Below are 15,198 nucleotides of genomic sequence, written 5' to 3' on the forward strand. Positions count from 1 at the left end.
GCGATGGTGACAATGGTAGCGACGGTGGCGACAATGGTGGTAGTGGCGATAACGATGACGATATCAACGATGATGGAGGTGGTGGTGGCAGCGATGATGGAGGGTCGTGGTGGTGATAGTGGCTATAACAATGACGGTATCAATGATGGTGGTAATGGAGGTGGCGGTAATGGCAGTAGTGTAGCGGCAATGGTGATGGAGGGTTGGTGGTGGTGGTGGCAGTGGCGATGGTGGTAGTAGTGGCGATAATGAAGACGACATCAACGATGGTGGCAGTGGCAGTGGTGGCGGTAATGACGGAAGTGGTGGCAGCGGCGGTGGTGGAGGGTTGTGTGGTTGAAAATATTTTCAAGTAGTTTATACATCACACTCTTATCATGCATTATCCATCATTTATAGGGTAGATTAAATAGTTCATCACTTTAATGTATAAAATGAGTTTGATGTATAAACTTATACAATACAATGTGAGCACTAAACCATGAATAAGTCAATAATGTATTGTATAAGCTTATATTATGTATAATAAGGCGTACCTAACGAGCCCACATTCTGAAAAACAAGGCTGAAGTCGCGAACCCAAGAAGAGACTCTTGCCGGGGTCGCTCGTGTTCAAGAGGCTCAGGAGCTTTCCTTGTACAAATAAAGGTGTGACTCATAACCAATTCTTCTCTTCCTTTCTCTTTGATTAATGGCTCTACTTGATTTCGATTTTGCTTTTATTTTTCAGAAAACTGCAACAAGTGGTCTTCATAATCATATCATACTCGGAGGTGTTTGTGCTTTTACAATGGCGGCTGCTACCTAATTGCACTTGGATTTTGCGTTTAGGTAACCTTTTTCATGAACTCTTTTCTCTTTCACTTTCTTAGTGCAGTTCTTTTCGTTTTGACCATTAACATAGCAACATCTTTGTATGATAGGATGCATTGTGCCTTCCCTTGATTTTGGGTTGCATAAGTGTTTAGTGATGATAGTTATTAAAGATAATAATATAAAATTACTTATGTGACCTTCATTCAACTACTTAAATTTTTGGATTAATTGGTTGTGTGATATAATATTCGCCCTTAATTTCTCCTAATAAAAAGTTGAATTTCAGCATATGGTTGGTGGGCTTGCACATTGTCCATGCTTCAAGCTCAAACAGTCTATTGCCTGAGGGAAGTGTTAGAAATAATACTAATAAAACCATTTATGTGACATTTACCCAACAACTTAAGCTTTTGGGATAATCGATATAGTATCAGAATCTATCATAAATCCGTTTAGTTGAGACATCCCGTATATGGGCCACTCATAAATGTTCATTTCTGCATATTTCACGCTCTAGATGTTCACCCTGAGCGTAGAGGGGGAGGGTGTTGAGAAGTCCCACATTTACTAGAGATATGGTCCTTATATATGGGAAGACAATACTCATCCCTTGAGCTAGCTTTTAGGGTAGAGTTCGCCTCCTAAATTCTAATAGTGGTGGCACTATCAATATGAGTTTTCGCACTTATGTTGTCTTTAATTAAATCAATGTTAAAAAATTTGGGGCTTTATTCACTCACACTTAAATTATAATTTCCAACACAATAGGCATGAGCATTATTGAATATCACCACTGCATGGGAAAGAATCCACTGGGTATCATGGGAAAATGTATGTTGGGATAAGGAGGGAGGTGATAAAAGATTTAAGAGCATTTAACCTGGCATTACTAGGAAAATGTAGATGGAGATTGAAAGTGAAAAAAGTATCTGGTATAAGATCTTAGTTTCGAAGACTAAGGATAAAGAGTTGTTTCTGACTTTGTGGCAGAGAAGAGAAGCTTTTTGTGGAGTCATTAAATCTCTAGATGGTGGAGTTCAGTTTGGGAGAAAATGGTTGGAATATCTTCAGCACTGGACAATAATGGTGTATTTTCATCAGTTAAAGGGTATTCATTTTTTGCAATAAGGAATAAAAAGTGGTGTGACGAATAGTATGTTATGTGCTTTGTTGACTGCTAAATCGTGGTCCTTGAATGGTTAAGCAGTACTGACTTGTATTACATTTCTGATGTGGGTACAGTTGCTGTTCTGTTTTTGCTATTACAGGGCATACCATGTAACACATAGTTTGGCCAGGAGAGCCATTATTTCTCAATTCTCATGATGATAATATTGAGTGAATGCTCAATTTTGTAAGCGTCAGACAAGTTACTCCTTAGAAGAAGGAAATACCCACGGTGTCCGTGGTTGTGTCAAATGTCGGTCAAGTTAGTCCCTACAAGGATTAACTTGACTGACGTTTTATCTGATCATAGAGACTAATTTGACCGACATTTAACAGAATTAGGGAACACGGGAGTATTTCTTTTTTTCTACTGACTAACTTGTCCGATGCTTAAACTTTTAGGGATAAAATTGAGCATTTACTCATAATATCTGTCCAACATCCTTTGCAAAAGAGGAATCTGTTGCACACAGTTTCTTTGAGTGTTCTTTTCTCAAGTATATGGATGTTCTGTTTTAGATGGTTTGGAATATCTTTCAGTTGGTCAATAACTGGATGGTGCATTTTCATCAGTTTAAGGATATTCATTTTTGCAATAAGGAATAAAAAGAGGTGTGACAATTTGTCTGTTATGAGCTTTCTAGACTGCAAATGTTGCCTAAGTGGTCCTTAAATGGTTTAGCAGTGCTGACTTGTATCATATTTCTGATGTGGGCACAGTTGCTGTTCTGTTTTTGCTATTATCTAGTGTACAACGTTAGGAATATTCATTTATTATCTGCTTTGATTAGAAAGAACTAGAACCGTAACACATGATGAGATCTTACAAATCATGCTGAAAGAAACATAAATTGAAAGAAAAGGCAATATCATATGATACTATTTGATACACTACTAAACATTTCAAACTTTAAATGGTAGCTAGCAAGCTAATACCAATTATTAGTACACAGCCCTTGATCAATAAATAACACCACCACTGTAATGTACTCCCTCCACCACATATTTGAACTGAATTAAATTACCAATGTTGCAAATCACTTGGAATGTAGACTGTAGATAGCATCACATCACTTGAAAATGTACTTGACGATACCAGGGATATGAGTGTTCATGAAGTAATCATCCCAATCAATATCTTTGGGGTCGAAGTAAAACAAGTCTTTCTCTGTCTCACCTTGTCTTGCTGCAATCCGCAACTTCTCTGTGTTCATATCATCAAATCTGTGTGCAATAATTCACATTCTCATAAGTAATATACACGTTTTAACATTTGACTAATTAAAACATGGTGAAGATTTTTTCTAATTATACTTACACGCCACTGAAGAACAAGTAAGGCCTGTAAAGTTCCACAAGTCGCATCACAACCTGGATCTTCCTGTTGAGCTCTAGATATGTCCCCTTAAAGTACTGGCAAAATGTTGTGTTGGCCAGCTTAAGTCCCTAATTAGATGCAAAAGTTGTCATCAGAAACTTTCATTATTAAAATGTCTATGACGGTTATCGACAGTGTATACTCTAGTCTAAACTAAAAAGAATGAGCTAGTCTTGCGTGATTATAGGGCTTAAGGACACATATAGTTAAAGTGCTAAGCCTAAGAGTTAAATAACCCATCATAGGTGGGCCCGGCGGTAAGGAGGTTCTCATATTCACGCATTCAAGCATTTTGAGTCGTCCGATTAAGATATGATAATTGTCAAATTTTACATTGTACTAAGTAACATAGAATAGTAATTCAAAATGAGAGTCGTCTAATCTTACAACCCAAATGCTTGAATGTGTGAATGTCAGATTCCCTTAACTTTGACTGCATTGAATCCAAATCCGGACCAATATAACTAACATTAATCTCTTGGAAATTAAACTTTGAATGATGGTGATGATGGGGTTAGTGACTAAATAAGAACCTTTAATGGAAGCAGGTAGCGAATGAACATGTATCTCCGGAAGCTAGCCATGTCTGTTAATACATTTACTCTGCCAACCTTTACGCTCGATCCATCCTTGTTGATCCATGGTTTTGCTGTGAAATATCTTAATCCATAGTCTTGGAGATTATGGTATGTAACTGGATTTCTAACAGAGGAACCCACATGATATGTGGCCTGATCACTTGGTTGATTTGCATGAGCTACCATGGCCACTAGCATTGCATTCACCACCATATCAGCTGGTATCTGCTTGTTACAATTGATTCATGTATTGAGATTAGATCAGAAATAGAGATAACAGAATAAGACAGCAATTGATTTCAATTTCATTTAGTATAACTCACCACATCGACAACTCCATTGAGATCTCCAAGGAAGCATGTTAGTTTTCCCTTTCCATAATTAACAGCTAAACTGTCAATGGTTCTGCAGCAAACATAAAAGTAAAATCATAAACTGAAATTTATTTACCTTACACCCTCATAAAGTAAAATCAATGGTTCTGAGACAATCATGAAACTTTATTCCTTAGCTTTTTTTTTTGGTTACAGAGGAAAATTTCTTTATTCCTTAGCTGGTAATATATTTATCAGATTAAATATTTGATACATCATAAAGTGAAATTTTGATTTACCTTACACCCTCAGACCAACCAGGGAAAGGTTCTTTGAATGTACTTGTAACGATGGTAGGACGCAAAATAACCACTGGCAAGTCTCCTTTTAGTTGTTCCACAAGCATCTCTGCAACTGCCTTTGTAAATACGTATGTGTTAGGCCATCCATACACATTTGCCCTGGTCACAAGTGTTATGAAACACAATTATTATGAGAAGTTTGTTCAGTTTATTAATTATAACTTTTCCTACAATACGATCTATAATATAATAAAGACATAAATAATAGAAATATGATGATGAGTATGTCATAATATATTGTAACTGTAAAAATGTTATTAAGGCGCTTTGCTTTCAGTTTCAATTCAGGATTGCTCATCAAACTTCTCATCCCTTTCCAAGAAAATTGGTCTGTCTACTTTGAGATATTGTTTAGTTGAGAAGAGAAAGAGAGAAGTGAAAAGATGAGTCGAGAGAAAAATATGAAAAATAAAGTAGACTTTGTAAGTTGTTTAATATGATAAAAGATGAGAAAGCAGGATGCCATTTTTTTTTTGTCAGAAGACATTTTTATCTAGAAACTACTATATTTCTAGAGGTCAAAAATATGTTGGGGTGGTTGGACACACCTAGAAGGGCAAAATAGAAAAAAAAGGAAAAAAGCGCTCTATTTCCTTCAAATTGAAGAGATTGTAAAAAGTACGTTCAAAAAAAGAAGAGATTGTAAAAAGTGTTCTCATACACACTCATGACTTTTCTCTCTCACCATACTCTTCACAAGCCAAACGCGATAACTTTGCCTCTCTCATGTATCTCTCTATCACTCATAACTCTCTTTCCATTTCCTTTTATAACAAACAATGCATGAAAGAGAAAATGGTTCATAGACATTAACTTTCAATATGATATTAGAAACATGAAGAGAAATAAAGAGAAACGATGAATATAATATATGACATACTTAGTAATATGAAAAGATATAGAGAGAGAAACATTAAGTGTATGTCGATACTATTTTTTTTTGTTACATAGGAAATTAGGGTGTCGATTCTATTTGAGTGTTTTACAAGTTGGATTAAAAAAGAAAATGTTAAATATATTTAGTTTCTTAAATTATTAATTATCCGATGCCCTACAGGTTAGGACTACATTTGAAAAAGCTGTTGTCCCTTCCCTTTCAGATGTTATGGTGGCATGGGTTCTTTAAAGGCACCACACCACACCAAAGACGAATTTTATATTTTTTCTGTATTAATTAATTATATTTCCTTTTTTAGTTTTAAAATCTTTACTTACATATCTCAAAATAAAATAGAGCCATTAATGTTTCAACTTTCAACAGTATTGATTTAAATTCCGAAGTTGATGCTTGGCCTCACTAATCAATGAATATTTCTTATGCTTCCATCCATATAAATACACTTGCTACCTGAACCAAGCTTTAAAATCTAACCTAACTTGGTAAATATAAATAATTTCTTTTATTGGCCAATCAAGGCTTGATCTTGAGCTTGAACAAACAAGCACCAATGGCCTCTAGTTAGGAGATTGCACTCTTCTTTATGTTTCACTTTCTATCCTCATATGAAACAAATACTACCCTGCATGTTGGTGCTTATCAAGAACAGAGTAGCAGAGACAACACTATATAATTGTCGTTCTAAGTTCTCACATAAACACTATAATTCACTTCACATACGTGGGCATTCTCAGTTCTCTTCAAACGTCATAAGTACATATTATTTACTATATATTTTTTATTTAAAATTAATTTATAGAAAAACTCTTTTATCGTGTGAACTAAATTTTTCTTGGTTTACAATAATCGAATCTGAAAAACGATACACGCTCTTATACTTACTTGAGTTCCAACTTGTTTGTGGCCGGGTCCTATATATTGACTTACACTATCTTTGACGTCAACAGAAAATGGAGCTTGGTGTGGAAGAAACTGGACCTTGCTGAAGAAAATTAAGTGCATGTGTTTCTAGTGGGCCATTAATTAAAGCAATGTTGTGTTTGAGACGCAACGAATTAAGTTGCTCAACTAGAATATCGGCATCACCATGACTGTTCCACAAGGCTAAAAATACATGTACAATGTATTTCCAGTTAACTATTGGTCCACTAATTAATTAAAGCTACTCTATGTTTGAAAAGCAAGAAAGTTTGTTGGATTTTGTAATTAAGTTGTGATCCTTAAATGAACCATCTTATCTTAGCTCATGTATTTAAGCATAGATGCTAAATGTAGAAGCTAATTAACTTAACATTTTTAGAATTGGACCAATTATTGAAGTGGTTGGATACCGGTTTAATATTCAATGGCCGGATTATGATCAAATCGGTAATAATTAAATAATAATATATATATATATTTATATATATATGTGTGTATAATTATATATAATGAAAATTACGCACGAGATAAGACTTTTAATGTTCAATAAACAAAGAAATTAATTTTTTAATTAATATATAGATTTTTAACATTCAATCTTAAGAACATGGTGTATCTATGATAAGATGGCTCTTCATACATAGAGTCATAACCATATTATATAAACAATTCATACTGATTTTGGACCGGTTCTCTATCAGGCCGGTTATATAACCGAACCGAACCAGCTAACGTCTCGATTCCCAGTCAGTTCAACTGGTCCCATTATGACGAGATTAATAAACAATATAATGTTCATCACACTTACACCAAGAAAGAGAAATGAAAAAAAAGATCAATAAAAAATATGATAAGTGATGTAATATGATATAAGAAAAAAATAAGAATATAAAAGAGAAATATTGGTGTGAATGAATTAAAATTCATTATTCACAAACCTTTTAATAGCTAAGTCCTTCATGGCCACTTTAATTTCTTGCTCTGTGGCTCCGTGCTCTCTGAGCTCATCCAATTGGTCACACACTATTTTCTTTTCTACATCGATGTCTAATCCAGGCACACCATTCAGTGAATCACCAAAGTGATATGGGGTCTCTTGTATGAGCCCACCTCTCTCACCACACACGTAAGCTGAAATTAATTAAGGACACAACAACTATTAATGTGAGACTAATTAATGCTATTTTGTCTTAAACTTTTGAATTGACATTGGCATTATTTGATATACTAACCTGTGGATACATGGACAAGAACTTTGAGTTTAATACATAGCTTGGAGAAATTCATGACATGCTTTGCTCCAAAGGTATTTAGACCCAGCGCTATATCATACCTGAATTTTCAAGGGGGAAAAGTAAATTTAAACAAAAATGATTCATGGCATACAAGATATCGTGACAAATTTCTGACATACTTTGTGGCGGAGGTTAAAATAACCTCAGCTAAATGGCATGTTTTAAATATGTTACAATATTTTATATGTTGGTCTATAAAAGCTCAAATTTAATATAATTATGGAATATGTTTGGAGCATATGGCTGTTAAGGAATTCAGTTCTCTTTAGAGGTGGAGATCTTAATGTGACGAATGTGATTGATCGATCTGATTAAAATGCGCTCATGGTGGTGGTTAAAGGCTAGAGCAAAAGGCTTCAAAGCCTCTTATATATTATGAATGGGAGATGGACCCTGGATATTGCTTAAAAATGAGCTGTCTAAAGTAACAATAAGGCTCAACTTGGGGATGGTAGTGGTGAGGACAGAAACTATGTGATTTTGGATACATACAGCAATGACATATCTGATATGGTCTCTTATGCTTTTATGTTTGTGTAACCATATGTTCTTGATGGGTTTGCAGTAGAACTTGTATTTTAAGATCTGGTAGTCCTACATAAATTCAATTTAAGGAATCCTAGATGTTAACTCTTTTCCTTGTACAACTTTGAGGGGTTGAAGCACCCCTTATGCTTCTTGAATATAAAATTTTGGCTTTTCAAAAAAAAAATGTTAAATTAGTTAAAAGAAAAAGTATAGTATATGATACGTAAATATCTTACCTTTCATCAAAGTTAGTAGTTGCGGCCAAATTAATGATAACATCTGTTTGTTTGCAAATCTCTTCCCTTAGAATGGAATCCTTCAAACCCAAGTCTTCATAAGAAATGTCCCCAGGCACCAAAGTTAACTTTTCTGAAATAAAGGACTTAAAATTTGCACCCAATTTTTCCTTAAGCAGATTAAACAAGTCCTTCCCTAATATCTGAGTTCCAAAAATATATAAGCATGTATTAGTCACTAGCTTAATTATTTGACATATATATAGTGAAAAAATTTAAAGTGTGTGTTAATTTCATTAATGATTAGGAGAAGCTTGAAAATGATGGAAGGAAACCATATTTCTACTTAGAGTAATCAACAAGCAAATAGTAGTTTTTCACTTTTTTTTCATACAAGACTCAAAAAGCCAAGACCTTAAAAAGTCATTTACTGACTGAAATATGATCTGAAATCATTTTCCCCTGAAGCAGTTTAAAATGACACTAAAACTCCTCGTAACTCCTTTAAAAATATCATAGGATAATTATGTGAATGAGTGGAAAATCCCTTCAAAAAGTGTAACTTCCATTCTTATAAAGGGATAAATGGCAGAAAACTGTAGTTTACCTCTTTATCCATGATATCTTTAATTTCGTACCAAACAGATTAATGAGAAAGCGAAAGATTGAAAATGCACATAATTGAATTGGCTTTTCTGCACAATGCTGAAATTATTGTATTGATTTGATCCCTCCTCAATATATACGTACATATACTGATATACAGGATCCATTATAAGATTACATACATGTGAGTGTTTGATTTAACCAAATTTTGATGAACATAACCATTGTGTTATTATCACACAATGGTTGGATTTACCAAATTCATATTTTCAATAATTTAGTAAATTGATTAGTTGTATAGGAGTTACTAACTTACTATTGAAGTAAGTGAGTTCCCCAGCCCGCATAAGATAATTATTTTAGAGATTACATTTTGAATAAAGAGATGGCAAAATAAGAGAGCAATTTTTATCTCTAAGCTAGTTGTTAGTGTAGAGTTAATTGTAACCTAAATTCTAATATATTTTGTGCATTTACCTCATTGTCCAAGCGACGAATGGCTGATTTTTCATCTGAGGCTCTTAAAAGAAGATAAACCTTCTTAACATTTGGTTGAACTCTCAATACCTTCTCCAGAAAAACTGAAAAATATACAACCAAAGAGGCAAAGACATGACCAACATATCACAAAAGAAGCATATCTTTGAAGAGAGAGATCTTGATTGAGAGAGAGAGAATATATACTTTTGGCAATAAAGCCAGTGGCTCCAATAAGAAGAATGGTCTTGTCCTGAAGAAAGTGGAGTACACTTCCAACCTCCTCCATTGGAGAAAAAGTATTATTAGAAGAAAGAAATCTACTAGTGACAAAACAAGCACAGTGGTATATATGTGTGGGATATTGAAATGCCAGCCATTTCATATATATATAACCAGAGAAGCAAAGCAATATGGAGCAATTATGATATGAGGTGTGCATATAAGAAGAAGTTGGTGAATGGTGATTGTAATTTTGGTCCTCGATCTCATGCAGGGTGTGATTCAACTCACCCCACTAGCACACTAAACACTGTACCCTACACGAGTCAGAAACAACAACCGTAAAATTATAAAGTGAAGTAAAGTTCGTTACTGGTCCATGAATATCTAACTTAATTAAGATCATTGCAAATATCAACGTCAATGTAAAAAAAATCTTTGAAATATTTTTGGAGTAACAAGTTTTTTTATATTTGGAACAATTTAATTCGTGTACGACATCTTAGTTACATGAGTAATTAATAGTTATTACTATCTCCCATTTCAATATTTTGATATTGTAAATGATGAATCACATAAATCAAAGAAAGGTGAACGTAAATTCTTTCTTGCCATGGAAGCATTTGACAATATTTCATCTCGGCTCAATTGATAGATAGTTGAGACATTTAAATATTTAACCGAGGGTTCAATCATTAAGTAGCATATAGAGGAAAAGATTTGTTGGAAGAAGACTACTTACTTAATGAGAATTTCGAGTCTTGAGAGCATTAGTCATACGACTGCCTAACACGATGTGGGTACTGCTCTATCGACACGATATAGTACCCACCAACTCAGAGTAAGGAAACGGACAAATTAAATAGCTCTGCCTCTAACTCATCACCTAATTTGCATTATCAACGAGCATTTATGTTGTCAAGGACTGTTTTTCTCATGTAGATTGGTTTTTGTTGGGGAGGGGTTGTTTTTCTTTTCCTATTTTTTATCTGCTGTATTTTTATGTGGCGCTGCTTAATCCTGCCACTTTTGCTAATTTTCTTCTTTTCATGCATTTTTTTTTTATGTATTAAGAGTTGCAGTACCTCTTGTATTTAGTGACGGAATTATGAAGTGATATAAAGGGGGGGTCATGGCCCCCCGCAAAATTCTAGAAAATTTCCATAATATATTACCTATAATATTTCCATGAAAACATGGGTATATAAAACGCTAGGTTAATCATCAAATTGGTCCCTGTCTTTGTAAGGCTGTTTGAGATTGGTCCCTCCCCGAAAAATATTGTGTTTATGGTCCCTACGATTGCATCATGTTTGTGTCTAGTCCTTGTCAGAAGGAGGAGCTCCAACGAGCTTGATGACTGGCACCCCGGAGCTGATGTGGACTGATGACTGGATTAATTGGATATTATGTGTGGAGTTTAATTTTTTTAATTCAAAAAACTTAAGAAAATTTATACAAATTAAATCCAACTAATTCCCTTAATTCTAAATCAGCACCCTAATAATTAAAATAAACCCCAAAATCAAAATCAAAATCAATACTCAAATCCCTAAATTAAAATCAACCCTCAAAGCATCAGAGGATTAGACATAAAACGATACAATGTTGTTCCAAAATTAATTAGCTAATCATGACACCTTTACCTTAAAAATAAAATCCTGACACCTTTAATAGCATCCTCAATCGACAATAAACCACTAGAGCTCTCTAGCAACTCAAGGGGCAAAGCGAGCTTTTATAAGAGAACTTGGTCAAACAAAATAAAGAATCTTCATTCACCACATATTTTGGGACCTAAAGTTAAGAATTCTTGTATGAACTCCCAAAATTTAGAGAGAACTGTAATCATATATATAAAATAAGCTAGGTTGTTATCTTTAAAATGTTGAGGCATATACGTTGCTGGTTGTTGTGGCCGTTGGTCGTTGCTTGTCCCAACTCTATAGCAGTGGTGGTCCTTTCTGGTGGGGTTTTGGTATGTTCATATTGTTTGGGTCTCTGATGGCAGGTATCGAGCGGTTACACAGGTCCTGTTGTCGGTTGAACCTGTATCCGTTTTTCGATTTTAGATGAGATCCATCTTAAGGGGTTAGTCACTTGAGTTTTTGCTAGGTATTGTAGCACACTCTTGTGCGTTTGGGGCTTTTAGAGGTTATTTATGAGGTTTTTCTGCTATAATAGTTGGGTTTTGTCGGGCTATAATGTTGGTTAGGTTATGTACCCTTGTTGAGAGGGGTGTTTCTCAACACTTCATATATATCATATATATTTTGCTTTCAAAAAAAATCATTTGTATTTATATACTTTTTTATCAAAGTGTAAGACACGATTATTTTATAAATATTTTTATTAATACACACACACATATATATATATATATGCAAATGTTAGTTGTTAGTGATGTTAGTAAATTAGTCTTCCTCAGGGTTCGAACTCGTCACCTTTAATCTCTCACAACCCTTATGTCTCAAGCTCTTACCACTTGAGCTATCATTCGGAGACATTTTTATTAATATATTATTAGTTTTTTTCATTATTATAATGATAATGTGCGTGGAATTCTGAGATTTTTTTTTTATCAGCAAATTGATATATGTATTAATAATGAAATGGGTAGGGGTGAACATGAGCCGGGTAAATCCAATGAACCCGCCCAACCCAATCCAATCCAATAGAAAAAATGCGGGTTGGATCGGGCAGTCGGGTTAGTCGGATGGATTTTACTACAACCCAACCAAGTTCGGATCGGATTTCGGATTCAGTTCAAATTCATCCAACCCAACCTAGAATCCATACATATAATAATAATTTTTATAATTTTACTCATACTTAGAGTGCTAGTGTCGGAGTGATGACTTTTTGAAACTTTGAGACTTAAGTATTTGTAGTTATTTGTCATATTTGAACTTAGAGTATTTGTTCGTAGTTATTTGTTACATGTTTATATATAACTATTTGGCATGTTGGAGACATCTAAGTTCTAAGTGTCATGACATTACATTTAATGTTGTTTTTCACTGTTTAGATACTATTTATATTAGATTGTTTCATGTCATTTGGTAATGAAGTTTTATGTTTTCATGATATTTGGCTATTTGTCATTTATGTGGTATTATTTCTATAACTTTTTGTGTCTTTTTCATGATATTTAGTATTATCACATATTTAGTATTTTTTATAACTTTTTATGAATTTATAAAAAAATTTGCAAGATTTTTTTATATTTCAGATATATTATTATTTTAATATAGTGACCCAATAAATCCATCTAACTCAATCCAAACTTCGTCGGGTTGGTTCGGATCGGGTCCGAAGAAGAAATTCGTGAAATCCAACCCAGCCCAACCCAGACAATATTGATCAGTTCAAATTTTATTTTGATCAAAATCCATCCAACCCAACCCATGTGCAGCCCTAAAAATGGGTGCACAAGGGGTGCTGCTGCTCCAACCAATGTACAAGAGAAAAAAAGGCAAATGAACTAGAGAAAGCCCAACACAAGTAAAAGTGATAAGCCACTATCTAATTCACACCCAGCTAAAAAATACAATGAAAACAACAGCAAAACGACTCTGCCTATGACAGTTTTACAATCTTCAATTGCTCAATTTCTCAATTCTAGCCAAATGAAGACAAGAAATCTGCCACTGTCCAGCAAAAGGGAACGCACCTCTGCAGGCTTTGAGCATCCACCGAAATGACTTACAAAGACTCCAGGCAAATTAATCTGCCACTGTGTGTGTATATATATAGGCAGATTATCATACAGTATAAGTGACGTGGCAAGATTCTGCAACGTGACAAAATTTTGTGGACGGTGTGCGGCGCACACATCATCTTCATGGAGGGAGAAATTTGTTTGATTTTGGCTTAATTGCACTTTTGCTCCCTGATCTTTCATCTTTGTGCGATTTACCTCCCTCATCTTTAAAATGAGCGAATTCCCTCCCTCTTCTATTAATATGTGTGATTTAGGCCCTTCCGTTAGTTAGCCGTCCAATTGCTAACGGTGGTTGCTATTTTCACCCCCCCTTTTACTAACCACACCCCCTTATCAGAAATAAAAATAAAAAAATAAAAAATAAACGAAATAAATTAAATAAAATTAATAGAAAATAAAAAAAATTATAAATTAAAAAAAACTGAAAAAATATTTTTATAAAAATCAAAGAAAAAATAATAAAATAAATTAAATAAGTTAAATACAATTAATAGAAAATGAAAAAATATTTTTATAAAATCAAAGAAAAAACTGAATTTTTTTTATAAAAATCAAAGAAAAAAATGTTTTTATAAAATCAAAGAAAATAACATATTTTTTTTAATTGAAGATAGAAATTTAAAAATAAAATAAAAGAAGAATTTGTTTCTATTTGCACCACCTACACTAAATTAAAAATAATTATTATTTTATTTTATTTTTAAATTTCTATCTTCAATTAAAAAAAATATTTTATTTTCTTTGATTCTATAAAAACATTTTTTTCTTTGATTCTTATAAAAATATTTTTTTCAGTTTTTTTTTTATTTTATAAAAATGTTTTTTGATTTTCTATTATTTGTATTTAACTTATTTCATTTATTTTATTATTTTTTCTTTGATTTTTATAAAAATATTTTTTTCAGTTTTATTTTATTTTCTATTAATTTTATTTAATTTATTTAATTTATTTAATTTATTTTTTTATTTTTTGGCTTAATTGCACTTTTGCCCCCTGATCTTTCACCTTTGTGCGATTTACCTCCATTTTATTATTTTTTTATTTTTATTTCTGATATGGGGGTGTGGTTAGTAAAAGTGAGGGTGAAAATAGCAACCGCCGTTAGTAATTGGACGGCTAACTAACGGAAGGGCCTAAATCGCACATATTAATAGAAGAGGGAGGGAATTCGCTCATTTTAAAGATGAGGGAGGTAAATCGCACAAAGGTGAAAGATCAGGGAGCAAAAGTGCAATTAAGCCTTTGATTTTCCAATTTGAGATATTAGTTGCAGTGTTATCAGACTCGGACCGGTGATCTTCTCGATCGAGGCACTGGGTCAATGAGTCAATGGTTCAACCACTGGGTCATTGGTTCGATTGCTTGACTCGGTTTATATTAAAAAACTATAATAATTTAAAATATAACCTTAGTATATCATATATATAAAATAATATGCATTCTTCCTAACAAGAAGCAAAGTGGTGTAGTGGAAATTTAGATTAGCTTTCCTCCCTCTAGGTCCTGTGTTCAAGTCCTAGTTATGACAATTTCTTTAAATAACTCTCAATTGAATATCATTTGACCAAATAATTAACATTGAATGTAATTTAATTACAGTTTGACCATTAAAAACAGTTTTGACAAAAAAAAAGCAAAATCAGAAGAAAAAAAAAAGATTGACTGATCCATCAAA

General features: G+C 33.4%; 1 protein-coding gene and 1 long non-coding RNA gene across 2 annotated transcripts; one reads left to right on the forward strand and one right to left on the reverse strand.

Annotated features, from left to right (window-relative positions):
- Window positions 1-560: 560 nt before the first annotated feature.
- Window positions 561-2,597, forward strand: LOC130748806 (uncharacterized). Its single transcript, XR_009022780.1, has 3 exons — window positions 561-648; window positions 731-831; window positions 1,807-2,597. It is a non-coding gene; the product is annotated as an uncharacterized LOC130748806 (long non-coding RNA).
- A 186-nt stretch (window positions 2,598-2,783) lies between these two features.
- On the reverse strand, window positions 2,784-9,976 carry LOC130748805 (alcohol-forming fatty acyl-CoA reductase-like). The gene is made up of 10 exons (XM_057602048.1): window positions 9,784-9,976; window positions 9,577-9,680; window positions 8,494-8,696; window positions 7,667-7,767; window positions 7,373-7,565; window positions 4,553-4,714; window positions 4,263-4,344; window positions 3,895-4,164; window positions 3,302-3,429; window positions 2,784-3,207 (listed from the first exon to the last, which is right to left on the reverse strand). Exons 1-10 carry the CDS (start codon window positions 9,959-9,961, stop codon window positions 3,054-3,056), a joined length of 1,575 nt encoding a protein of 524 aa, XP_057458031.1. The 5' UTR covers window positions 9,962-9,976; the 3' UTR covers window positions 2,784-3,053.
- Between the last annotated feature and the right edge of the window lie 5,222 nt (window positions 9,977-15,198).

Source organism: Lotus japonicus, chromosome 3, assembly GCF_012489685.1.
Source record: "Lotus japonicus ecotype B-129 chromosome 3, LjGifu_v1.2".
Lineage (NCBI taxonomy): Eukaryota > Viridiplantae > Streptophyta > Magnoliopsida > Fabales > Fabaceae > Lotus > Lotus japonicus.